The 26,607-nt window shown below is 38.5% G+C and overlaps 2 protein-coding genes across 4 annotated transcripts; both read left to right on the plus strand.

Moving 5' to 3' along the window:
- The first annotated feature begins 308 nt into the window (after nucleotides 1-308).
- Nucleotides 309-16,722, plus strand: RAB11FIP1 (RAB11 family interacting protein 1). Of its 2 annotated transcripts, XM_083368114.1 has the most exons (6): nucleotides 309-791; nucleotides 6,676-7,124; nucleotides 7,409-8,222; nucleotides 9,272-11,206; nucleotides 11,728-11,833; nucleotides 12,393-16,722. In XM_083368114.1, exons 1-6 carry the CDS (start codon nucleotides 385-387, stop codon nucleotides 12,609-12,611), a joined length of 3,930 nt encoding a protein of 1,309 aa, XP_083224240.1. In that variant the 5' UTR covers nucleotides 309-384; the 3' UTR covers nucleotides 12,612-16,722. The 2 variants fall into 2 exon arrangements, with proteins under 2 accessions (XP_083224240.1, XP_083224241.1); XM_083368115.1 differs by lacking the exon at nucleotides 9,272-11,206.
- A 3,505-nt stretch (nucleotides 16,723-20,227) lies between these two features.
- Nucleotides 20,228-26,070, plus strand: BRF2 (BRF2 general transcription factor IIIB subunit). 2 transcript variants are annotated; one of them, XM_083368557.1, is made up of 6 exons: nucleotides 20,228-20,388; nucleotides 21,067-21,200; nucleotides 21,475-21,637; nucleotides 21,856-21,915; nucleotides 22,335-22,656; nucleotides 24,084-26,070. In XM_083368557.1, exons 2-6 carry the CDS (start codon nucleotides 21,087-21,089, stop codon nucleotides 24,781-24,783), a joined length of 1,359 nt encoding a protein of 452 aa, XP_083224683.1. In that variant the 5' UTR covers nucleotides 20,228-20,388; nucleotides 21,067-21,086; the 3' UTR covers nucleotides 24,784-26,070. The 2 variants fall into 2 exon arrangements, with proteins under 2 accessions (XP_083224683.1, XP_083224684.1); XM_083368558.1 differs by lacking the exon at nucleotides 21,067-21,200.
- The last annotated feature ends 537 nt before the right edge of the window (nucleotides 26,071-26,607 follow it).

Raw genomic sequence — 26,607 nt, forward strand, 5'->3', positions numbered from 1 at the left:
TGACTCATGGACTTCAACTCCCAGAATTCCTGAGCCAGCGTAGCTGGCTCAGGAATTCTGGGAGTTGAAGTCCATGAGTCATAAAAGAGCCGAGGTTGCCTACCCCTGCCCCCCCCACCGCCCCGCTACCCCAACTAGGCTGGAGGCCACGCCCCTTTTCCCTTGGCAGATCTCGCGAGATCTGCGCCCCTTCAAGCGTTTGTTGTTGTTGTTTTTCCCCCTTTCGGAAGGGGGCGGGGCGCGGCGCTCTCGCGAGACTAGGCGCCCGACGGCTTGGCGTCTCCGCGGCGCCGGTTGCTCAGTCTTGGCCGCGCGAGGAAGAGGAGGAAGAGGAGCTGCTGCCGGTCTGACGGATGCGCTGCTGAGGCGGACGGAGCCACCGCTATGTCGCTGCCGGGCTCGCCGAGCTCCCCGGCCCCGCGCTGGGCCCCGACGCACGTCCAAGTGACGGTCCTCCAGGCGCGGGGGCTGCGCTCCAAAGGCAAGGGCGGCGGAGGAGGAGGAGGAGGAGGAAGCAGCGATGCCTACGCCGTCATGGCGCTGGGCAAGGAGAAGTTCGCCACCTCGGTGGCCGAGCGCTGCCTCGGCTCGCCCGTGTGGCGGGAGGAGGCCACCTTCGAGCTGCCCTCGCTGCCCCGGCGAGGCCTAGCCGGGGCCGGCGGGCCTGGACTCAACGCCGTGCTGCAGCTGACCGTGCTCCACCGCGCGCTCCTCGGCCTCGACAAGTTCTTGGGCCGCGCCGAGATCGGCCTCGGCGACCTGCAGGGCGAAGGCGGCCGCCGCAGCACCCGGTGAGCGGGCGGGGAAGAGAGCCTCCGGGCTCAGGGGCAGTCTACCTGCGCGGGGAGGGAAGAAAGCGCAGGGCAGGTGATGGCGCCTGTCGGGGCCAAGCACGGTTTCGCTAGGACTCGGCTTGGCTTCCCTGAGGAAAAAAAAAAGCAGAGAAATGTGAAAGGATGTATAGGTTAATCCCACCCACTTCCCACCGCCGAACATCTGAAGATCGAATTGTCAATTTTCTAGACATCTAATTGTCAGTTAGATTGTATATGGTGTGTTTTAAATGTGTGTTGTGTCTGTGTTCGTTTGGAGAGGAAGCAACTAAATTTCATTTTTAATGTGTGCCATTGTGCCCACAGGGAAAAACAACAACATGACAATAAAGGTTATCTCATCTAATATCTGAAGATCTAATTGTCAATTTTCTAGACATCTAATTGTCAGATTGTATATAGTGTGTTTTAAATGTGTGTTGTGTCTGTGTTCGTTTGGAGAGGAAGCAACTAAATTTCATTTTTAATGTGTGCCATTGTGCCCACAGGGAAAAAACAACAACAACATGACAATAAAGGTTATCTCATCTAATATCTGAAGATCTAATTGTCTAAATAATTGCACATTAGATGTGTGGTTAGGTGTCAAATGGAGCCTCCACCTTCGGGGGCAGTGTATATGTGTACACCTGAGATGAAGGGGAATACTGGCTGAAAGTGGCCTGAAGCAGCCTAATGGGACAAGAGGGGATTTCTTGGAGTAGGACCTGTTTGTATGTTTTGTGTGTTGTGAGAACCCACCCATTTGGGTTATACCCATGATAAGGTGTATTGTGTGAGCCCCCCAAAAAGTTGAATAGGAAATGGGAATCCAAATAGCGTTCCTTTATTAGGAGATTAAAATACTATTTTAAAGGCCACGTTCACATTTAACATAAATGTTTTGGATAGGCCAGCTCAGCAAGTTTTTAGTTTAGTTTTGTGCTTTTGGTTAAAGTAGTCATTTGAATTAAATGGAGGGGTGGAATAGTTCTGCTGGATACAATTAGAGGCTAGCCAGCAGACAGACTTTTAATTAAAAGGAAAGCCTGTTTTTTAAAAAATTAACATCCTGTTTTCAAGTACTGTACTTTATTTTTTATTTTATTAAGAAAATTTACCTGGCCACCCAACTTACTCATCATGGTGACTCCATTCAGCTTATAGAAATAAACCCCAATACAAAACCCAATAATACTTCCAAGAAATGCCCAAGGAAGGTATGAAATGATCAACTCTTGTTTTCATTTTTCACTCAGCAGCTAATACTCAGTACATCATGTTGCTTCTGTTTAATAGATGTTGATCTGCTAATAGTTAAAGATAAACCTATTCTAACCTATAAATGCAGTTACATTCCTTTTACGTTTTTCAAAGTAAATATTCATCTTTGTGAGAGAAATTGGCGTTCAATACTGTAAACAAAAGCTGTCCTTTAAGAATCTAATAGATTTCAATAAAATATATATTTGTCTTCTGCAGCGAAGGATGAATTAGCTTATGAAAAAACTAAATGGAGAATGATGTTTACATTTGTAAATTTGGGGACGATGGTGAAATAAAAAGCTTCATTTTTAAATTACAATTTGAACTAAAAAGAATTGTGAACCGGCAGAAAATATGGTAATATAGAATATTGGTATAAAAATTAAGTTAGAAATATTGACGGCTGAAGATGGGTAGAATCCAGTAATTTGATGAAATACCAGTGAATGTTGAATGTGTAGAAATTAACTTTTTTTTTCAAACTCCAGTGTTAATTTAAATAACATACTTTTATTAGGTTGAACTACTAGTAATGTGAGACTGGGGGTTAGAGGGAAAGAGAGGTAAATAATCCAAATGAAATAGATTAAGGTATCAATAATTAGGAGTTATTAAAAAAAGAATGAAGACTTGAATTTCAGTCCAAAATGTAGGGCTATTTAATATAAAAGTTGGGATAGACATCTTTGGAAGAAAATACTGGAACCTAAAATTCTACAGTTAATGCAAGGTTTCAACGGGTGTGTCCTTTCAATCAAGATGGAAATGTTTTCAAATGTTTATATGGCAATTTGTAAATTCATGTTGGGTGTGTTCCTTTTATAAAATGGTGCATCATAAGATTGGGGCAGGTGAAGTATCTATATTCAGTAGCTGCTAGGAATGAGTCAGAGTTTTCTGTATATATATGTGTGTGTGTGTGTGTATGTATGTATATCATACATTAAAAATCATTGTCTATTCTTTCTGGTGAGAATGTGCTTTGAAAGAAAATGTTCATTGTTATGTGAGGTGTAACTCCATCATATGCTACTTGTTCCTCTGTAGGAGGAAAGTTGCTTTGGGGTGGTAGATAAACTTCTATAAATAGAAGTTCTTTGTGCAGACTTCAAGCTGGAAGTGGTAGTAAAATGGATAGCTTACATCTCCATTGTTGAAAGTCGTGTTTACAGTACTTCCCCTAATTTTTACACACGTTTTTATGATTGTGTAATTGTCGTAAAGGAGGCTATTTGTGTTTATTTTAAAATGGCCTCTGGAGTAATGCAAAGAGCTTCCAGACTCATAGCTAGTCTGTTAAAATTTCTTGTTATGCATTTCACATCCTAAAAACAGCATTGTCAACTATATAACCTCAATCAGCGCAGGATTTTAAAAATAAAGCTATTGAAGAATTCATTTGTTATTTTAAAATAGGCATTTTCCTATTATGTTAGGATTTCTGCTGCAAAACATCTGCACATAGTAAAAAGCATGCTTTAAAAATAAAAGATTAAATATTTAAGACTGTATTATTAGGTTGTAATTCTATGGCCTTTTGGAAAATGTCTCAGACTGTACCAAAATTTCTTATTTTGACTTTGAAGAGAAGATTCTAACCTTGGGAGAGAAAACTTAGTCCTTTTTTCTGCCATCTTTCCAGGTGGAAAAAAACAACTAGATATAAATTAAATTATGTTTCATTAATAATAGTTAAGCACTATATTCACATTCACCATTGAATAAAACCACCTGATTAAAGTAAAAATATATATGCATGGTAGATAATTGATGTATCACTGTTTTGGAGTACAGAAAATGATACTTTAGAACAAAATTACCTGATTCTTTTCTTTGGTCAGCATGTTTTTAGGCTGAGCTCATAACTTCAGTGCTAGGAATGTAAATTACAATATATTATGATAACATTATTTTCTTAAAATCGTATCGGTTATACTTGATAAATGGCAGCTCTCTTGTAAAAGCTGAACTATAACAAGTCCAGCAGGCTTACCAAGTTTGCCCTGACAGTCTCGAATTCTTTGTACAACCATGATAAGAATCCAGAGAATGTTTGAAGGAAAGGCCCTGATCATAACTTTCTTAATACAATAAGCAGCATGATGTCAGCTAAGCCATTGGATTGGTTTTATAGGGGAAAACCAGAGCTGTTTGATCTCCTTAATTTTTACTGATTTAATCACCTTTACATCTGCAATTGATTGACTATAATGCAGTCATGTATTCTAAATCTGTTGGTATCTTTCCATTTGAAAATTGTACCCTTTTACAGAGCCTTATACCAAGGGGGTGATTTTTGATATATAGTAGTACTTTTCCTATGGGATGGCAAATACACAACCACGCGCAAGTAACGGTCATGGTTTGAACTAAGGGATATCCCACTTAGAATCATATCACATAGGACAGGGGTCTCCAACCCCTGGTCCGAGGACAGCACCAGACCGTGGCGTGCCAGAAACCGGTCCGCGCAAACAAAGCCCCATCTGTGGGATGCAGGCAGTACATGAAACCACGCCCCCCTCTGGTCCATGAAAAAACCCTCCCCATGGAACTGGTCCCTGGTGCTGAAAAGGTTGGGGACCTCTGACTTAGGTGACCTAGTTGAAACAGCATTTGCACCATCTCATCTGCTGTTCAGAGGGAGGTAGGAAAGAATGTGGAAAATCAGTTGCTTTACATCTGGTGCTTTTTCTTATTCTGTTCCTTCGTTCTTTTCTCCAGGCTTGGTACGTAAACTTTTAATGCATGCAATTTTTCTTGTAATAATATGGAAATATTTCAAATGAAAGGAGAAATTGCATGAATACAGGTAGTCCTTGAGTTGCAACCATTAGTTTAACAAACGAAGTTACCATGGCACTTGAAAAAGTGACTTTACGACCTGTCTTCCCACTTATGCCTGTCACAGCCATGGCCATGTGATCAAAATTTGGGCTCTTGCAGCTGGTATTATTTATAGGGCATCACAGGGTCACATAACTGCCATTTGTGACCCACCCCCAGCCAGCTTTCAACAAGCAAAATCAAAGTGGGGAGACAGATTTGTTTAATGATCAAATGATTCACTTGACAGCCTCAGTGATTTGCTTAACAACAGTGGCAAAAAAAAAATCTCATAAAATTGGGTGCAACTCAACCACCTTGCTTGGCAGTGGAAAGTCTGGTCCCAATTGTTGTAAGTCGAGGACTACCTGTAAATAGATTCCTCTTTCTGCTACCAAAATCTTTTTCTGGTAATAACTTTCTTCTTTTCTTTCTTTCTAGTCGTGCTATCTCCTATGCTGTATCCAGTTGCATTCAAGACTATACTACAGTACTTGTCTTGGTTCATGTTGTACCTGTGAGGGAACCAAAAGGTTAGAGAAACCAAGATGGCTTGCATCTTAGGCTTCAGTTTAGAAGCAGTTCATTCTTTCCCATATATTGCCTTATGTCTATTAGTGTTGGCATTTCAGCAGCTACCATTACCAATCTTAAGGAGAGAGTTTGGGAAACAGCCAAATCGTTACAGTGTTTTTATATTGTAGCCGTTTAAAATTACAGAATTGTATAATAAGAAACCCACCAACAGAATAGGGGGAAACTAGAAAAAAAGTTTCAAGATCTTATTAAAAGCAAAACCTTTCTCAAATTATATTCCTGTATCTTAAGAGTGAAAGTTCCCACTTAGCAGCAGATAAATCTACATCTTCAGTTTAGGTAAGGCTGATCTTGTTTAAGTGTCTCAATTCTCCTTTCTACCCACTAAAAAAAAATTCTCTGGATGTATTATACTTTCATAAGGGTGTTTAAAATTCTTACAGAAACATGTTCCTCTTTTGCTAAACAGTTTGAAAATCTCCTTAAATGGGAATTACAAAACAAATTACTATCTATGGGCATATACATAAATGGATAAATAACATGATGCACTTAAATTCACACTAAATTAATACGAACATCATTTGGGAATAAAGAGCAGGATTTTTCAAGATTTTCTTTGCCTAATAGCTATCTGTGCCCGATAGTTCAGAAGGGTCTACTATGACAACTTACCACAGCCAACTCGCCATGCAACAATTTGCCGTGAGAGAAGAGTTATATTAATATTGAAAAAATAGTGGAATAGAATCATTAAAGAAAGGATGCCAAAGGAGGGAGAAAATGAAATGTGAATGACAAAACGTGAAATAAAGGTTTAACTATTTTAAATAATTAAACTGAGTTGTTGAATTGTCCTGTGGCAAGTGGGCCGTAGGGAATTGTCTGTGGCAAATTGGCCATGGGAAGTTACCTGCAATGAGTCATCCCATTCCCGTTCAGAACTATCCACCCTTCTAAGATATGTAAGCATAGAGACCCTTTTTTTCCTGATATTTGTACACTAGTTTTAAAGTAAAAAGCTATAACTGTAAGTATTTTGAGAATAATGCAGTACATTGGAGGAATAAATACTTTTTATGATTTTTCCCTCTTTTTTACATTAACCATTGCTGGATCATTTCATACCCATAGAGAATTTCATTCTTTTATGTGAGCTAAAACTCTGCAGGAAGCATGTTGGGATTCGTGTCTTCATGTTGCTAATTCCTGATTTCACCTTCCCTGTACATAGATGGTACAAGCTTCACTCCAAACCAGGGAAGAAGGAAAAAGAGCGGGGCGAGATTGAGGTGGATATCCAGTTCATGAGGAGCAACATGACAGCCAGCATGTTTGACCTGTCCATGAAGGATAAGCCTCGGACTCCCTTTAGCAAGCTGAAAAACAAATTAAAAGGAAAACGGGCCAATGGATCGTCAGACACAGCTTCAGCAATTATTCCTAGCATTACTCACTCTCCAGCTGACAGTGAAGAAGAGTCACATGAGAAGGAGAAGAAAAAATCCAAGTTCAAGACACTGTTCTCTAAGCCTGGTTTGCATAAAAGCAATATTTCCCAGTCCATGTCTGTGCTACCCACACTCCAGCCTGTTTCGGAGAGAGTTCGACTTCGGCCCAGTGACTTTCAGTCACAGTGGAGTGATGATGAAGATGATGACACTTTGACAACGGTCTCCGAAAGTGAGTAGCCTCTTCATTAAGAGAAGCGGTTTCATAAACTCCTCTGAGGGCTGTCTAACCTTGAGACATCCTATATTTACTTTTTTGATTAAAATTGCGTTCACCCTGTCTTTGAGAGAATGGAGCTGTCATGATGATCTGTCATTATTTTAAGTCTGCCTTAAATAACCCCCAAACCGTAAATATATTGTTTCTAAAAATCCTCAATTTGTATAGATAGGTTCTTTCAGAAATCATTTGCTTGCCAAATGCTGATAGCAATGTTATTTTTCTTTTCTTTTCAGATCCCTCTGCAAACAGAGCCAACCATAATGTGCTTGGTCCCCCTTCTGTCATGACCCACAAGAGAACTGGTAGTGGAGACTCCAAGCAATTAAACCAAATAACGGCTGTCAGCGCTAAGAAGGATATGCATTCTTTATTTGGACTCAGATCCAAAAATGATCCAGTTTCCAGGTCCAATTTGTGTATCAATGGCAGCCACATTTACATGGAAGAAAATGAATCAAAAGAAGGCACTCCATCTTCTCCTCAGACATCCCAGCGAAAGCGCCTCTTTCTCTCTCAGGAAAACCTGTCTCTCGAACGCGACGAGGAGCTTGAAAACCCTCCCAGGTTGGCCCTCGATAAGTTGTCCGCTGGGTCATCTTCGTTGGAATCCTTTAAAGCCCTGTCTCTGCCATCGTACAAATTGCTTGCTGGTGGGGATTTGGTAGAAAACAACACTCCGTTTGTTTCAGACGCTCCGAAAGAAACCAAGGAGATCAAAAAACAGGAGATCAAGAAGTCTGGCTTGCTGTCTCTCGTGACGGGGAAGAAAGAAACCAAGACCAGCGAGGAGACGAGCAACGCTGAAAGTTCTCTGAAGGCGAAGGAAGTGAAGCGTAATGAAAAAGAATTGGCCAGAAAAGAGACAAACCCTTTTGAGCTCCCTGCGGATGGCAGAAGGGTCCCCGGCCCAGCTAAGAGTAGTGCTACAGAGGCTGTGATTGCAAAGACATCAACAAACCCTTTCGGTGAGAACATTGTGGAAGGAGAGAAACCAGAAAAAAATGCCGCTTCTGTGAAACCTTCTCTGACGAAACATGTCAAACCCAGGTTTGTAAAGGAAAATGCTTAGTTTTCTGCTAATATAAAGATCATTTCACCATTGTCATCTTCTTTGTCAAGGCTCCCCACTTTAGAACACTGGGTAGCTTATAACATTGGAATGCACAGTGAACAGTTAAAAACATCATACCAAAACATAACTGCCCCCACAAAAAAAAACAAGCAACCTTAACAAACATGCAAGGGATTCTGCAGTCTCACCTATTAAAAGTTTAAGATTGATCTTTTAGCTGGGACAGGTATAAATTTCAGGGTGTATCTGATCGGGGAATTTAGCAGTTAGATCATTCTGCAGGTGACCTGCATGGTGCTCTGTATTCTTAGAAAAAGGAGAGTAACGTACGGCCTTTGCAAGCTACCTTTTTTTTTAAGGAGAAAAAGCAAAATAGTTGCTATTCTTGCCCTCAAGGTAGAAATGTTCCTCATAGAGGTTCTACAGCTGGAACAAGAAGGGAATTGGAAGAGTTATTTGAAAACTAGGCTGTTTTATGTTGTATAAGCTGATTAGATTTGCAAAGTAGTTCACTTGTTCCAAACTAAATGTTTAATCAAAGTACGTCACTATAGATACTGAGGAATATGGACAGTGAACTCAGGTTCATTGCTTTAATTTGGTGATTTATATATATGTGATAACTATATGTTTTGTAACTTTGTACTAACTATATTTTAGAGACAGATAAATGTTACTTTTGTAAAGAAAATGCGACTATCGAAAACAGTGCTGTGCTTTCTAACTTTTGTGTCTTTGCTGCTTTATATATTTGAGGGCTTTGCTGCTCATGCAGTCTATTTAATCTGCTGAGTTTTAACAAAAATGTAATACTTTATAGACAGATTTTCTAAGATTGTTTATTGCTTCTCCATTTACAGTATTAAAAAAATATCACAGCATAGAAGTATGCTTGGATGCTTCACTAAAGCCCTATATCTCTCCTTATTACTAACATGCAGCAGCTTCTCTAAACTTTTTATCTAAAATGTGTCAGGTTGCATCTGCAACTGACATGCAGGTTTTATTTTGTTCCTTCTTACAGACTGGGCGTGTCTTCAGAGGATGAAACCAAAGCCACCTCTTTTCTTCCTGTTCCTCTTCCTCCTCCTTGCTATCCTTCAAATAATGAGAATAATCCTTTTACTTCTAAGTTGGATGCAGAACAGAAAACTCAGGAAGCTGGTAGGTTTGATAGCTCAAAGAATGTTTCTGTTAATAATCCATTCACTACAAAATGGATGCAGGATTCTAGAGATTTGGTATGCTCTGCAGTTTCTGTCTGTCTTCCTTCAGCTTCTGGCCGTGAAAATAATCCTTTCAGTCCTAAATGGGAACAAGAATCTCAGACGCAGGAGATGGAAAACTCTTCCTTGTACTCTCTACATTCTGCAGCTTCCATTACTGAAACTCATACTATTCCTTCTCAGCTTTCTAACGTTGACGATCCTGTTGTAGTCGAAGTAGGAGAAGAATCTGAAAGAATTAAAAGCCCTCCCACATCTATAAGTTCTACATCTGTAGCTGAAAACATTGATAATTCCAAGCACCCTGATGATGTTTCTTCAGAAAAGTTTCGAAATGAAAACCTAAGTAATCAAACAGATGCTGTATCCAACTTCTCTGGCTCTCCATCTGAGAGTCCTCCGCCACAGTCTTCTGACCTAGTTAGAGTGAAACCAAAAGCCCCATATGACGACAAAGTGCATATAGTACTGCCTTTTAAAGAAAATAATGGGATGAAAAAGTCAGTAGCCTTTGCCCTTGATGAATCGAAAGAGGATGTAATAAGTAGTCCTAATGACCGTGCAGATGAAGATTCACTTGAGGTAAATGAAAACAAAGAAGCACTAAATCCATTTGAAAAGAATAGCAGCCAGGTAATTGAATTAAATGTAGAAAATAGTTGTGGCTCTAAGCCTGATGAAGAAGACATAATTTCTGTTCCTACTAGTGGGGACCCCTTAGAGAAGGAAGTTGAATCTGGCTACTTATCTAAAATGGAGCCACCAGTACCAACTGCAAGAGTCCTCGTTCCTCTGCCAACCAAAATGGCAATTCCTGAACTGAGTGACAAAACGCCCTCTGTACCACCAAAACCAGCACCAAGAAATGGTTTGAAAGTGAAAAAATGTGTACCTCTAACTGATGAATCAAAAGAAGATGTGTCAAGCCATGCATCTGTTTCCAAAGAGATTTCTCCAGACAGTTCAATCTTTAGTGAAAAGCCAAGCCATATTTGCTCATTAACTTCAGAAATGGCTGTCCTTCCTCGTGGATACGATAGTGGTAATACGGATCCATCTCAAAGAATTAAGGATGACTCTAACCACACCATGAGAACATCACTTGGGATTTCAGGTCCTGGAGAGCTGAATGTAAAGCCCATTACTCTTCCTGTTATTCCAGAGGTAGCTTCAGATGATGAGCAATTAGGGGATTATCAGCAGAATCCTGAAAGTATGGCACTAAGTGAAGATTTGTCAAGAAATGAAGATGGCTTTGTGAACTTGTGGTCTTCTGTTGAGAGGACAGATCTGACATCAACTACGAAAGCTATTGGAGAGACTGTATCGGGTCTCATGCAAATGAGTAATTTTGGCAGTTCACCCAACAGATTGTTGAAGGATCCAACCAACAATGTATTGGATGCAGAAGTACATAAAAACCCAAATCCTAACCTTACAGGCATAGGAAAGAAGTGTGGGGAATACTCAAACAAAAAGAGGCAGGAAGATTGTCCCGAGTCTTCTGTTGAGCCTGTTTCTCTTTACCCTCTGTCTGATTCTTCTCAGTCTTGCTCTGTTAGCTCTTTCCAGTTTGATTCTCTTGGCTTTAATAAAGCAGAATCTCCCAAAAAAGCTACAGCGGAAGAATTGGATGCCAAAGTGGAAAGCTCTGGCAAGAAGAAGCTGCTTCAGGCACGGGTTTCACCCTCTGAAACACATCCCAATCCTGGTGGAAATTCTGCCAAACTCAGGTGAGAAGACAAGCAAAATGGGTATGTCCAATGTAAAAAAGCATTAGCTGCTGTTGCATTCTTGATATCTCTTCTTGGTGGGAAGGTGGAAAAGACAACTTTATTTATAACTTTAATAAATGAAATGGGGAAATAATAAGTCATGGGGATATAGTCCGTACAAGGCTAGAGCTTCGCATGTCCTGGCTTCCTGGAGATTTTGTCATGTATCTCTCAGCCCATCTAATTTATTATAAAAATAAAAGTGAAAATCCCCTACTTCGGCTTAAATTTCTTGGAAGAAGGATAGAACATAAATGTATTAAGTAAGCCTTTAGTCTTATTTGAGCGTGTTATTTAATACATTGTTTCGACTTGTAGTTCCACCATAAGGAGATCCCAGCCATACAAAAGTGTCTTAAATTTGAAGGTGAAAGGTAAAGAAAAAAGTGACTTTGTAGAATTCATGTGCGCAATGCTTTTTGTTACATCCAGAGTAGATCTGTTATGTTGTTCACTGTAAATGTTATATCTGATTTTAGACTTCATCCTGTGAAGCCAATGAATGCTACAACTAACCAACCATCTGCAAAAACCTTGAGCATAAATGCTAAGATGTTGGATAATCAAACTGAAATCAATCTGAAGGTACTTAAGGCATTTTTTAAACATATGGGCAATCTCTGGCTCTGTAATTTCTGTTAATCCTCACCGTCGAGTAAATGAAAACTGAATATTAGAAGAGGAGCCCATACCTATTTTAAAGCACAGTATAATATTTTGTAGCTGTGATTAAAATGTGTGCTGCTTGTATTCTGTTTTTTAACTACTTTTTTTATGAAGACAGTGTTTGAAGGACAGTATAATCCCTTTAAAATATGACTGGGGAATGTATAAATTGCATATGCTGAAAACTTGAAACTCTTCTAAAGGCTTTCAGCATAAGATATTTTGGTATAGGATTATACAGTGGATGTGTGTATGAAGTTTGTAGTGGTTTGATTTTATACAGAAATTAGTCTGGTTTTCTCTGCACTTTTACATTTTTGTGATTTTTTTAAAAAAAAGTGGTTGCTTTTAAGCATTTTGGAAGTGAATGCTTGATCCCTGAAGCCAAAAGTCTGAGCTGCTTTCTTATTTTTGAGTATTAATGACAACTCTTTCTACTGACCATGACTTTTTTCTCCCCTCTTTCTTTTTCCTACAGAAATATGACCGTTCAGATCCTGCCTGTGGTTATGCTCAGTTAACTCATGATGAACTGATCCAACTGGTCTTGAAACAAAAAGATATTCTTGCCAAGCGAGATGTCCAGGTACGAGAGCTGGAAGACTACATAGATAACTTGCTTGTCAGAGTCATGGAAGAAACCCCCAATATTCTTCGGATTGAAGTGCACCCCAAAAAGAAAGCTGGAAAGATGTAAAATGACCCCTCAACCTGTATGAAGAATTTTCTTAGTCAAACTTAACTAAGAGAATGTGAAATGAAATAACTGTTGCCTTAGCAAAACAAAGGTTATTTATTTCTTTGGGTAAAATTGGTTTCTTGTCCTCGAGACTGGTTAGATATAATCGAAAAATGACAATCTTTCTTCAGATACTCTTCTAATACAATGCATATATTTTGTTTATGATTAAAAGTATGATTCATGAAACTTCAAGAGAGCTATGTTGAATTAGTTTTCAACTGTGAATAATACTGTACCTGGAGCATTTATACAGAATTTTATGCAAAGTTGAAAAATATTTGCCACAGTTTTCAAATTTCTGTGGGTAATACTAAGTTTTTGTGCAATATATACAATCTTATCCTAAGCAATTTCATGCTAATTCACTGAAAACACTGGAATATCATCAAGTCCCTCGTTTTACTTATTTAGCTTGAAAATGAAAATGTTCCTGGAAAACTGGATGCCTTTGAAATCATCATTGTGACTTTCACAGGTTCTTATCAATTGGAGCTTATGCTTTGGATGTTTACAGTGGATTATGTACTGAGCTATTTGCATTATTCATTTGGGAACCATAGGTAAAAAAAATTGCATAGTAACGGCTGGTGAACAAACATTGCTTGCTTGTGTTGTCTACATTGGAATGGCATGTGAATAAGAGCATGCAAAACTGCCATTCAGCACTAAGTTTTATAATCTCTAATTGTGACTGGTTTGGGGTCCATTTTATTTAATCTGGATTGGGACAAACTGGCTGATAGTACTAGAGCACCATAGCTAGTTGTTCAGTTGTAGGTGATGATTTCTAAATAGAGATTAAAGCAGGGATAAGTAACCTTGGATTTTAAAAAGAACAAAACTCCAGCAGAAGTACTAGGTTGCTTATTCCTCTATGATTTTAGGCATGTGGATATAACTGGAATGTTCCCAGACTTTTAAAAGTTTGAAAGTACATATTCACACAATTCTTAAGTGGCCGTGAATATTGACTGAGCTTGCTTTTTAGTCACATCTGATGTGTTTTTCTTCCTTCCCTTTCACTCAATAAAGTGTTCCCAAAATGTCTTCCTATTTGCGAACACCTACACCAAAATTCCTCTAACAAAGTTCTTTCCAGAAAATCTTCTAAGAAAATTGGTGTACTTAAGTCCTTTTAGAATAACAGTCTACTTAGGCTAGTACAATTACTTTTGTCAGGAAGGGTCAGATTCCCCTGGAAGTCTGTTCTTCCAGATTCTGTATTCTTCAGAGATATAATTACTTGTGATGGTTGTTATGGATGAAAATCGTCTCAACTGATAATCCGCAACTGATGAGCAAGCAGTTAGAAATCTTAGGTATTTTTTTGTTAAGGTGAAGAAAAGGCATTCTTTCTCATCAGACGCCAAAGGCAAATGTATCTGCAAATCTTGGAACACTTCTTTCCTTTTCTATGCAGTGAAAAGTTGGGGTTAAATTTTGCTCCTTCTCAGGAATTGCTAAACAAAGCCTCCATGTAACCTCTTGTAAATTCCAAGCATTTATTTGCTGTGCCCAGAGCTGTGTGTGCAATATTGACAGTTAACTCAAGTTTTTCTTTCTCTTTAAGAATATCTATCCTATGTTTGAAATGAACAACTTTGAATATCTGATAAGTTGCTCAAATCTGAGAATTTCAATTGATCCTTCAATTCCATTTTATTTGATCAAGAAAACTAAACAGGACAGTATTGATGTGAGAGAGTGAACAAGAGAGTCAACACGCTCTCCAGCAGCAGCTTTTTACATTGAGGCATTTGTTTTGGAAAATACTTGTTTTGAGCATGGCCAGAATGTTACGCTGGTAGTCTTGTGTTTCCGATGTAAAGGTTTTGAATTGTCAGGCTTTTCCACAGCTAACTTCTCTTTCCCCAGAGTAGAGAAACGTAGCCTGATGTATTTGTTGCAGTAATTCCTGGAATACATATGAGGTCTACATTACCTTTCCAGAATAAATAGCCTATATTATTTCTGATAAAAGACTAATTGGAAACATTCACATTTTCAGTATACAGTTCATGCAGGGTTTATATAAAATAGATCAAACTTCCTTTTTCCCAGGAAAATAATAGTATGTGGCAAAGTGGGAAGAATAAATACAGCACTTTTAAATCTTGCTGACTTTTTAAATGGAAGGTTAAAGGAAGTTTTTAATTCTAAAGCAGGATAGAGGATACTTTCATCTTGGACTATGGGTGAACTGTGCCTTGAAGGAAAGAATGCGTACTCCAGATCTAGAAATATTTTATTCTGGATCTAGTAAGAAAACCGCATTTTCTATCATATTTGAAAACTTAATCTTGAACTGGGCATCTTCCTTTTGATGATTTACAACAAAACCTTAGAATGTAGAAACTACACATAGAGATTAGCAAGGTACTTTGCAGAATTACACAAATCTATCCACATTTATGTTCTAGCCACTCATATCTACTACTGATTCAAAATTGTTAGCAATCACAGCTAGCTGATTAAATGTAGGGACCTGCAGCAATCCAAGGATTGTTTAGAGACATTGAAGAATTAACTTAATCATTTGCTACAGCTGTTATTATCTTCCTATGCACTTTAATGAAGGATCTGTTTGGCACTGAACAGTTCTTCATCCCTCTTATTATACTTAGTCACCACTCTGGATTACAATATAAGTTTGTGAGCTAAACTTACTAACTAGCATATTTGCCACTATATAATCTGGCAATCACCAAAGAACAGAATAGCTTAGGTGGCTACGATACTCATGTTTTGAGAAGAGGTGTAGTTTGTATGACTTACATTACCAATGCATTCATAACCTAATTACATATTTTAAGGTTTGGTACAAAATGAGTAATATATTTGAATGTCAGATTCTGAGGGAGGAGTAGGTCATACTCTGTTGCCATAAACTGAGTGTGAAATTTGTTGAGTAGATGTGTCTGCCTCTTCCTATGAAGTATAGTTCAAATCTGAGGAACTATAAAACAAGCTTTCTTTTTGCTTTATTTGTTGAGTTAAGAAGAAGCATTTTTGACTTTTCCACGGAAAAGAATAGTGATCTGGCATATTGAAGGCGGTACAATATTGTGAAATTGCTGGTACTGAAATGTGTAACAATACATATTTTATAGATAGACATATTTTATAGGTAGAAAACATTTTGGAGGGTATTTTAAAGTCTAGCTATTTCCCTCCACTGGTTGTTAGCATAATGCTATATGCTTTTATGAAAAGGCATGCAGGAATTTGTATTATGTGTCTGATTCCAGAATATCAAATAGCTGCTTTAATACCATGCTCCCAAAGAATAACTTTCCGAAATTGACTGGAATTGTATTGTAAACATGTCCGCTAATAAAATGGCAGGTAGCAAAACAAAAAAGAAACAAAACTCTTGCTGGGCAAATTTTCAGCAGATTGAGAACATACAAATTTAGAATCCTTTTGTTAATTTTAAATTTTAAAATCAATTTTAATTTCAAAAACAGTTAATTTTAATATAGTTCCAGTAAGCTAGCATTGTTATTGGTCATTCTTGTTGAAAATTATGGGAATTGCAATCTCAGTTAAGAGTGTGCTAAACTTTCCAACCTGAAACAGGCTGTCTGCAGTTCCAATAATTGGAAAAGTCCATTTTGTGTTTTGAATGTTCCATGATAACCTTTTGTACAAGGCTGATCTCAACAGAACACTAAATTGGGGGAAGATAGTTTCCAAGTCATAGCTGTATGTATTTAACGGGTTTTAAGTGGGGCAGTTTCACATGTTGTGTAGCATACAATGAAGGAGTTACAATGGGGCCCAGTTGTTGCCAACTTTTCTTTCTGCATTATATATCATTCAATATATAATGTAGAAATAACAGTGCCTTAAAAACAGTATTTTACTGAATGATTTAAAAATTAGTTTATGTAAATTCTTGAGTTTTAATAAAATGGTTATGCAATGAATAGTTTGTCTCCCTCCATATAATGTAGAAGGATTTGAATGTTTGTTTATGCTTTGTTACAGTTGGTACATTGCCTGATGGTTTTTATATAAAGACCTTCAGCCTTATGAAATGTTAAAATAAAGTTATTTAAAGTTAAACAAATATGTGTCCTTTGTTATATATTTTATGCGTTGATTGGCCCAAGAATAAGCATAATGACTGTTTAGTGCATGGGTGTCATGACGTGTCCCGACATATCACAACTCTCTTTGCATTACTGGCAATGGGATGGGTGCAGCTTTGGTATGATGAAGCTGGCCTGCGGGCTGGCAGTTTGACATTCCTGGTTTAGTGAATATTTGTTTAGAAAGCTTGTGTCCATCCAATCCATTGTTTAAGCATAAGTTTCTTCATACAACCGATAGGAGTGATTATGAAGGCAGTTTTATGAATGTGAAAGAGATTAGCAAATGAGGAAAGTACAGCATGTGTGAAAGTAAACAGAATACTTTACTGGTTTATTACTAAGTGGGAGTAAGATGTACTGTGTCTTTCATTTTCAATGCATTTTTGAATATAAGTTTATGGGTAAGGTAAATTACTGTACTTTTATATGCTGATCAATGTCGTTAAATGTCTTTTGTTTTTGCATTTTGTAAAATGTTCCCTGCCTGAAAGGGAACGGTGTGATCACTCACACTGATACATATACATATACATACATAAGGTAAAGGTAAAGGTTCCCCCGCACATGCGTGGTAGTCGTTTCCGACTCTAGGGGCCGGTGCTCATCTCTGTTTCAAAGCCGAAGAGCCAGCACTTGTCCGAGGACGTCTCCGTGGTCATGTGGCTGGCATGACTAGACACCAAAGGCGCACGGATCGCTGTTACCTTCCCACCGTAGTGGTCCCTATTTTTCTACTTGCATTTTTACGTGCTTTCGAACTGCTAGGTGGGCAGAAGCTGGGACGAGTAACAGGCGCTCACTCTGTTACGCGGCACTCGGGATTTGACCCGCCAAACTGCCGACCTTCTGATCGACAAGCTCAGCGCCCTAACCCACTGAGCCACCGTGTCCCACATACATACATTCATACATACATTTATCAAAATAGGAATGAAGTTTTAGGTTATGGTTATTTATTTTAATAGGATGTAAATTCTGCCTAATCCTGTATTTCATACCAATATTTTAATAACCAATTAGACCTCTTAATTCACTACAAACCTAATATAGAAATTATAGAAAATTGATGTGGATGATCAAAATCATCCTGATTTGATAATATTGAGAACATTTCTTTTTCTAATTTCATCTGCTTTTACATATTTGTTGAGACTGAAATTTCAGATTATATTACATGCATATTTCAAAATCTATTTTAATAATCTGTTAACAGAACAGTTCGAATTTGAAGAACATCAAAAGTTTTAGCGATTTCATTTTTTTAAAAAAAGTTCAGATGTTTTACAATTTGACAATAGGGCTAGTTCTAAATGTTTGCATGAAAAGTAGTTCCAGTTTTTAAAAACCCTGCAGTTAAACTCTTAACAACATCCTGATACAAATGTGCTTTTTTTAAAAAAAAAATCTGAATCACCATATCAAAAACAGGCCCTTTGCTGTAAAGCTTCCCTGCTAGAATAGGCTGAGCCCAATTTGGAAATAATTGCAATGCTAAGTCACTGCACAGGAAGGAACTGGATTATCTGAGCAAACCCTGAATTACAGAAGTATTTGTTTTAGTACTATGACACTATTTAATAAAGATTTCACATGATAGTTTGCTTTTCCAAAGATAGCAACAGTGTTGCCTCTTATTTACAACTTCTAAAATATGTAGCTGAACTGTTGCTTAATGTTACAAAGGTTGACATACACATTTTAAAATAGGCTAAGCATTTGTTATGAATTTTGTGGTTTGAGTGCATTGAGAGGTAAGATAATCCTTTAGTTATTGCTTGCATACAATTTCTGGCCCTTTGATTCTATAGTTTTCTCCCTATAATATTAAGGCTCGGGAAAACAAATATACACTTTGATCAAATCAGATTTATTTATTGTTAACTGTTGGTATAATCAGAAATTGGTGCGTTAATCTTTCATACATTTCTGGACTCTTCTATGCACTATTAGAGAGGTAGTTTGTTGTGCTACAGAGGCTAGAAACCAGGAGAAGTTAGGTCTACTCTCATCACAGGAACAGCTAGCTGGGTGACCAGAGGCCAGTCACATACACTCAGCTGTAAGAAGGAGGCAATGACAAACCACTTCAAAAAAAAAATACTAAGAAAACTGCCAGGATTAGTTCGCATTGCAAGAGTCAACATTAACTCAAAACAACAAAACAACCCCCCACATGACTATTAAGGTTATACTATGCACTGCAAAGTTTGTATTTTGTACAGGCAAATTCAGTTTTTGATCATTTTGTTCCCTAAATGGGAATGTATGATCTCCTTTTCTGTGAGATTAATGGCTGTGGTTTAGAAACTCAGATTTTATCTTCTGATAATGTGGAATATCACATTAGTGCCATGTGGAATATCAAGTAGTCACCTGGGGCACTTGGGTAGTCACATACATATACACGGAATATCCAAGTTCCATTTCAGTTTTCAAGCAAGTAATACATAATTGCTTGTAATTCTAAGGCTTTAGCTAACCTGGAAAATGACAACATTTTAATGCTTAAAACACGCAGTCCTCGAGGCCTAAGAGTAATATCCCCATAAGGAATTGTTTGATTTATTTTGTTCTGCTGAATGATTTGTTGCAGATACCCAGCTCCTGTAATGCACTGCAATATCAGGAATACATATACTTTAGAAAAATACAGTGCTGAGGTGCTATACATTCTAGCCAGTTAGTTTTACCCAGCCAATAGCAATTGACATGATAGCAACTTTATCTAGCACTTGTTACTCTTTACAGATGGGGAGAATTTAATTGAAATAAGAAACCTCTTTTATCTATGATAACTGCACCAGACCTTAAAATCAATTCTGTATAATACATGTACAATTCAGAACACTTACCTTCATAGCTGTGTTAGCAAATTTGTTGATGCAAGATTACCTTAACATGGTTTAACAAATTAACCCTGGTTAACCTTGAATTCAAGCTTAAATTTTTGTTTATCCTGGTGGAGATGGCAAAAATCCAGTTAGTCTCTTTTACATACTGACCCAATTAAACATTTTTTTCCTCAGAAGGAAACGTTTTATAAAGAATGGTTAACAAGGAAGGTGTTACTGATTTATAAAGATGACACAGTATTGATTATTGTCATAATGGATATCAAATTATTTAGGTATTAAATTTCGGACGCCCAACTGCATAATATCTCTGCTCCTGGTATAGAACAGGTTCCAACGCCAAAAGTCCCGACCTCTGAGAAGGAAGTTAAACTGAATCATAGTAACAATCATAGAGGAGGAGGAAGAGGGGGATACGCTCCTGTCCACCAGGTATCCTTCACTTAAACAAAAGACGTAGCAGGTCTCCAAAGTTTTCCTCGAATTTATTTAGAAAGAGAAAGTAAACAAATGCTTCAGCGCTTACCCGGAACTTTTTCCCCTTTATTCTTTGTTTCTCTTGGGAAACTATTAAACGGTGATCACTTCGCCGCTGACTGGATACTGAGTACGCCGAAAAAGGTGTGTTCCTTCGAAACGTTTCCCCCAACGCTTCTGTTTCCGGTTCGAGGGAAAGAAAATAAAACAATTCAGTCCTCGGAGGGAGTGCGAAGTGGAGTTGGGTTTTTTTTCGGCATACGGCCGTGGGAGGATAGCCCTCCTCGTCCTCTGACTCGCAGTAAGGTACGCGAATGCCCCACAGCGGCTGCTATAGGTCGGTCTTCCCCGACCAGCTGCGCTCGGCGTGGGGACTCCCAACTCCTTTAAGCCCCAGCGCTCCTGGGACCGTATTGGTTATGAAAGGGGGTGGGTGGGTTGCACGGTGTGGGTCTTCGAACAAGCATCTTGGTGGGCTCTGGCTTAATTAAAAAAAACATAGACCCATCCCCAGGCAGCCCCAGCGATCTCTGTGGGGTGATGGTGGTTTTTGTTTTGACCTGCCAAACGGTTTTAGGTCCTCTTAACTCTGTGGCCCGGGTTTCCTCTTTGCTTGCCACTAGTGATAAAATCTCATGTGTACAAAAGGTTTTAAATTTCTAAGGAGAAATTTCCTGACATTTAGAACAATTCATCAGCGGGACAACCTGCCTCCAGAAATTGTGAATGCTCCAACACTGGAAGTTTTTAAGAAGAGATTTGTCTGAAATCGTACAGGGTTTCCTGCCTGAGCAGGGGGTTGGACTAGAAGACCTCCAAGGTCCCTTCCAACACTGTTATTCTGTTTTACCCAATACAGAAATTGGGGTTTGGAGGTTTTTAAGAAGAGACTGGACAGCTATTTGTCCGGAATGGTATAGACTAGACTTGAGTCTCCTGCTTGAGCACTACTAGACTAAAAGACCCTATTATTCTATATTTTAGTAGTGTTATACCAATATATCATGAATGCATTAGAAGATATCCTTGCTGGGATTAGATTGTGCTCAACTGATGCACATAACTCATGGAAGAGACAGCTTGCTGAGAAGCATACAGTGCATTGCAAGAATTCAAAGGTGGATAGAATGATTCAGCACTGATACACATATATGTTTGCTAAAATCATAATAACTGATTGTATTTTGAAGTATGCCCATCTAATAGGTCAAGCTTACCTTTTCCTAACTAGCAAGTTAATTTCTTATGATTACTTCAAATATATAAATTAGACAGGTAGATGGAGGCAGATTTATGTTGATCATATGGAATATGGAAAAAGTTATGCAGCAAACATATTAACCAAATCCCAATATTTTTTCAGTCATCAGTTTAAAATAATTCTGTTCTCAGACTACTAAAATGTCTACTCAAAAGAAGTGTCCAGATTGTGGCTCCTTGGAAATTGTGGAAGATTCCCACTATACTCAGAACCAGTTGGTGTGTGCAGATTGTGGCTTTATTCTAACTGAAGGACTTCTCACAACTACGTATGCTGATGAAGAACATTTACAAGGTGAATCAAAAAATAAAGTGGAACTAAAAACTCCTAGGATCATAAGGCTTATTTTGAATACCTGTGATCTACATAGATTAAAAACATCCCTTGTGGCCTTTTATAAACTTCAAACTTTTAAACATTGAACATTAAAAACGTGTGAGTTTTAAAGAATTGTTTGGGGAAATGTGATGTTCTTTTTGTCATTTTCCCTAATTTATTTTTTGTCTTTCTAGAAGTGACATATTCACGAAGTACTGGTGAAAGTGAGCAACTGAGCCGCTGCTTGCAGCGAGGTAAATGTTTAATATTACCAGTCAGCACCTTTTGGTGCATTGTAAAAATTACTGTATTTCTCATTTATGAAGTTGTAGTTCCTCTCTAAAAGCAAAATCATTTTATATTTTAAACTACCTGCATCCTTTGCTAGGGGCAGGGCTGACTTCCCATTTCAGTTTTTTTGGAAGAACTCATTAAATCCCTGATAGATAATTTGGGGCTGGTACCAGGCTTCTGGCGGATAGGTAGGCTTTAAATTTTCTATATAAAATTACAGTTATAAAATTGTCTATATAAAAATGGGAAAGTCATTACTGCAGCAGTTCTAATATATAGGTAGTCCTCGATTTACAGCCCCAGCCACTTTTGCCAGAAATATCTGGAGGGCCATGGTATGGACATTTTTCTTAAGTATCTACATTGCCTTCTTCCACAGGAATCAGACGGGTTCGGGATCTCTGCAAAGTTCTCCGACTTCCTCCTCTGTTTGAAGATACAGCTGTGTCTTATTATCAACAGGCAATCAAGTGCCCCTGCTTTGCTTTGGTCAGTTTGGACAAGAAGGAGATAATTATAGGTTGCTGTGTTTTTGTGACCTGTAGACAGCACAACTGGCCCTTGACAATGGGTACTGTCTCCTTGCTGCTTTATGCAGACAAGGAACTGTTTGCCAGAACCTACCTGCGGTTTTTGAAGGAATTGGCCCTGGATGTACCAACTCTGAGCTTGATCGATCTTGTGAAAACACACCTAAACAGGTAAGTTGGTTTTTTTAAATATTCTTTTCTCATAAACGTCTGAGCTATTGGTGTGCAGTTGTTGAAGACCGATGGATGGAATTAATTCTTATTATTTTAGGCTTCAGGATATTGGTTCTAAGAGAGTTCTATAGATTGGAAGTGCAATATAGACACTTTGCTGAGGCTAGATAGGACCGAGCATGATTGATGCTTACTCAGAAATGATTGTAGTGAGCTTGGAAGTTTTCTCAGAGTTGCGGAGATCCTAGATACTTTCAGAGTACTCAGCTAGATCTTCTTATCAGACCTGCCTCAGCTTAGTAAGAATGATACTTAACTCCATTTATTGAGAAAAGTATCATTTACTAGAAGTCAAGTGCATTACAATAATTAATTAGAGGCTCAACCTGAGGCAGGTCTGAGAGTTTAGCTAAACCTATCTGCTTTCTGAAAATGTTTTGCACATGTAGTCCTCTTGGCTAGTTGTGTTATTCCTAATATAAGATTCAAACTTAGGTTTCAGATAGGGTTAGGGTTATAGGGTTAGGGTTATTAACTAATAGTTAATCTGACAATCTTTAGCTTTTAATTGTCTTGTGCATCTTTGAATACAATCTCATATTTGCCTGATTTGGGTGAATCTTTATTATGTTTGGGGTGGGAAATAGAAGAAAGCTCTTATTAAGGGTCTTCAGAGGCATGTACATGAGCTCAGGATGTATATTTGAAGGGAAAATTTTGCTTCGGATTGACTCTTCTGGATGGACTATGCTGTGTGTTATATTCTGAGCAGGAAGCATGGAATGGTGAGATTGATTTATCCAAATATTTATTGCTTGCTAAAACATGATCCCAAGAATTAAAGTAGTAGAGCAGCTGTAGCAGTGATCTAAATAATGTTTAAAATGGGAATGACTTTCTTGCTTTAAAAACACAGCTACCTGAAAGGAAGGACAAATATCATGAAATTTCTGATGACAGAGCATTAGCAGGCAAAGCCTGGATTTCCTTAATCAGATTAAATTCATGTTTTTTAAAATATAATTTCCTCAGATTATATAAATTTACTGGTTTTAATTTAATTGTAAATAAATAATATATCACTTTGCTTTTGGGGCATTTGTATTTTGTAGCTGGCCTAGTTAGGAAATACATTTCTGCTATTATGTGGGAGAAGAGAATGGATTATTTTTAGGATGAGTCTTGCCCTTTACTACTCTTTAAATATGTATGTTAATCTGCATGCATTCAACCCTCCCCCCCTTTGCTACATTATATGGGCCATGTGTTAAATCAGTCAAAATATTTTAAATATATTAAATGACTAAATATTGCAACTCTAAATATTGCAATGTAATATTTCCAAGACTGTATAAAATTAGAGCAAAAGCATGGGCTTTACTGATAGGCTTTTCCATGCCCCCAATATATTTTGTTCCTTTCAGCTTTAAGCTTTTCCAGGAATCATCCAGCATCCCAGCCAAATTTCTGGAAGATAAGGAGAAGCTGTTGGCAAGGACAATCCAGATAGTGGAGCTTGCCAGCGAGACATGGCTGGTGACTGGTCGGCACCCCATCCCCATTGTGATGGCAGCAGCCTTTTTGGCATGGCAGTCTTTGCGACCTGTTGACCGTCTCACTTGCACCCTTACCAAGTTCTGCAAGCTTGCTGGCATGGATATGCCACGGCCAGCCCCACAAAGACTGAAGGAGTTGCATAATATCCTCCTTCAGATGGCCTCTCGGCTGGGTTGGTTGCGAGGGCTCAAAGTGGACCGGAGGACTGTGTCGAAATACATTGGAGACTTGCTGCAACATCGCCGTGTGCTTCTACGGGCGGCTTTCCGTACGGTGGATACCACAGAAGACTGTGAGCTGGAGAACTCCACCGCGCCACCAGACCAGCAGCCTATAAAAGCAACCGCGGCTCTGACAGAAGAGGATTCTGTTGCTGGGAAGAAGCGGATGCCGTTGCTTCCCCCTTGTATCCTGTACCCAGCCAAGAAGCCTCGAGCCAGCAATCCAGACCCTGAAGGCCCACCCATCACAGGGGAAGAGCCCATTTTAGACAGTGAGATTGAACAATACATCCGGACTCCAGAAGAAAGGGAACTGTTTAGCAAAATGCACGTTCGCCTCTGCTAGGGAAGGTGTTTAGTGAGTCTTAAAAGCCTGCAATCAGTGACAACCAGGGTTGGGTTCCTTATAGTTCGTAGTTCCAGAGGAATTTTTCTCTCCTGAAATTAGATGAAGTCTTCTTGTTCAGATAATGATCTTTAAGAAAATAACCACCTCGTATTTTAATATGCAGTGGTTGGGATTTCCTAGATTCACAGTGTAAGCATTGTTAGAAGGAACCAGATTGGGGAAAGCAGTGATAGAAATATGAGTTGTAAAATCTTTTGCTAGATGTTGAAAGATTTTTTTTTTCTTAAAAGACTGCTCTTTGGCCTGTGTGTTGGTAAAATTAACCCCAATATGTCTCTACCACTTTTTCAGTCCTGGACATCAGAAAAAAATTGGATTTAATCATACTACATTGAACTTTAATGATCTGCATCAGATACGCTCCTGGTTTGTTTTGCCACTTCTGTTTTGAATTGGAGTGTTCTTCTTTCCAGTTCAAACATTGCTTTGCATGTTATTTTAGAGGTTTCCCATATGGTTCTGGTAACACTGAAGGTAAACATTCATTTAGCATTCAATGGATTAAGTGGACTTGGGGTCTGCAGCCGCTGACTGATTTTGAAAGTGATTCCATAAGTAGTGTAGAAAAGGGCATATTGCAGTAATTCCCATACCTGGTCATCTGGGGGATTGGGGGGGGGGGGGAGGAACACAAGAGGAATAAGATTGTGCATGTCATGATGTCATAATGCAAATAGGTTAATTGTCCTATGTATAAATGGGATGAAATTGGCATATCCCTTTAAGTCTTATGTGTGAAACTCTGCTTATGTTTTTTTCTCCTTGCTATTTGGCTAGTACCTATAACCTTTTGTATTTTACTTCAGCTAAGGTTTGGGAAGAATTAGCCCAAAAACACCTTTTGAATGGGTGCACAAGTTAGGCTTTTCCAGCCCTCCTGAATAGGTAGGTGGGAAAGCCGTTTATTAACAGTGTGGAGGAGATTTGCCTCCTATCCCCAGTGTCCGAGATGAGCAATTTGCTTCAATGGTTCACACATTGTGTAAGTGTTGGGTAAGTGAGACCCATTGCTTGGAATCAGTGTACAAGTTTGATTTATGACTGCTCAAATATTAAAAGTGTGTGGGTTGAGATGGCAAAGCATGGGTGGAACATAAGAGCAATACCTGGTTCATTTGGATATTGCAGTTCTTTTAATATATTAAACAAGAAACATCTGCTAAAACAGTTCATTTGTATAAAATGCAAACAACAACAAAAATGTATTAAATGCTTTCTTTGGCACGGCTGTCTCTCAAAGAGCTCTGGTTTTGATATGTCCTTTGCTCAAAATGTAAACCCAACAAAAGAAAGGGTACTTATACAAAGATTTGCCCAATAATAATATTTCATTCTAGCAAGCATATATAACAAGTCCAGCATTGCCAATATCATGTGGGTTGTAATATTGCCATATAAAATAGTTAAGGCTCCATTAAACATCATACATATGAAAACCAAGAAGGATGGGAGAAATTACCTTTTTTCAAATAAGGAGGATTAAGTGCTTTTATGGCTTTTTCAAGGCTATTGCTTTCCAGAAGTCTTAGGCAATTTCAAGGTTGGCCTGGCTTGTGAAACCATACAACCTCTGCAGTTCTATGGAGGTAGGTTTTATGGAGTACGTTTTCTCCTTTCTGGCAAGGAAGGTGGTGAAACCTGTCCCTTCTTGCCCTCTGTACAGAGTGAACGGTTTCTCTTTGTCCTTTTAGACAGGCACGGTATACATCAGTTTAAATGAGTTAATTAGAAATTATGGCACAGTAAAAATAAAATCAACAC

Source organism: Vipera ursinii (assembly GCF_947247035.1).
Source record: "Vipera ursinii genome assembly, chromosome: 8".
NCBI classification, from domain to species: domain Eukaryota; kingdom Metazoa; phylum Chordata; class Lepidosauria; order Squamata; family Viperidae; genus Vipera; species Vipera ursinii.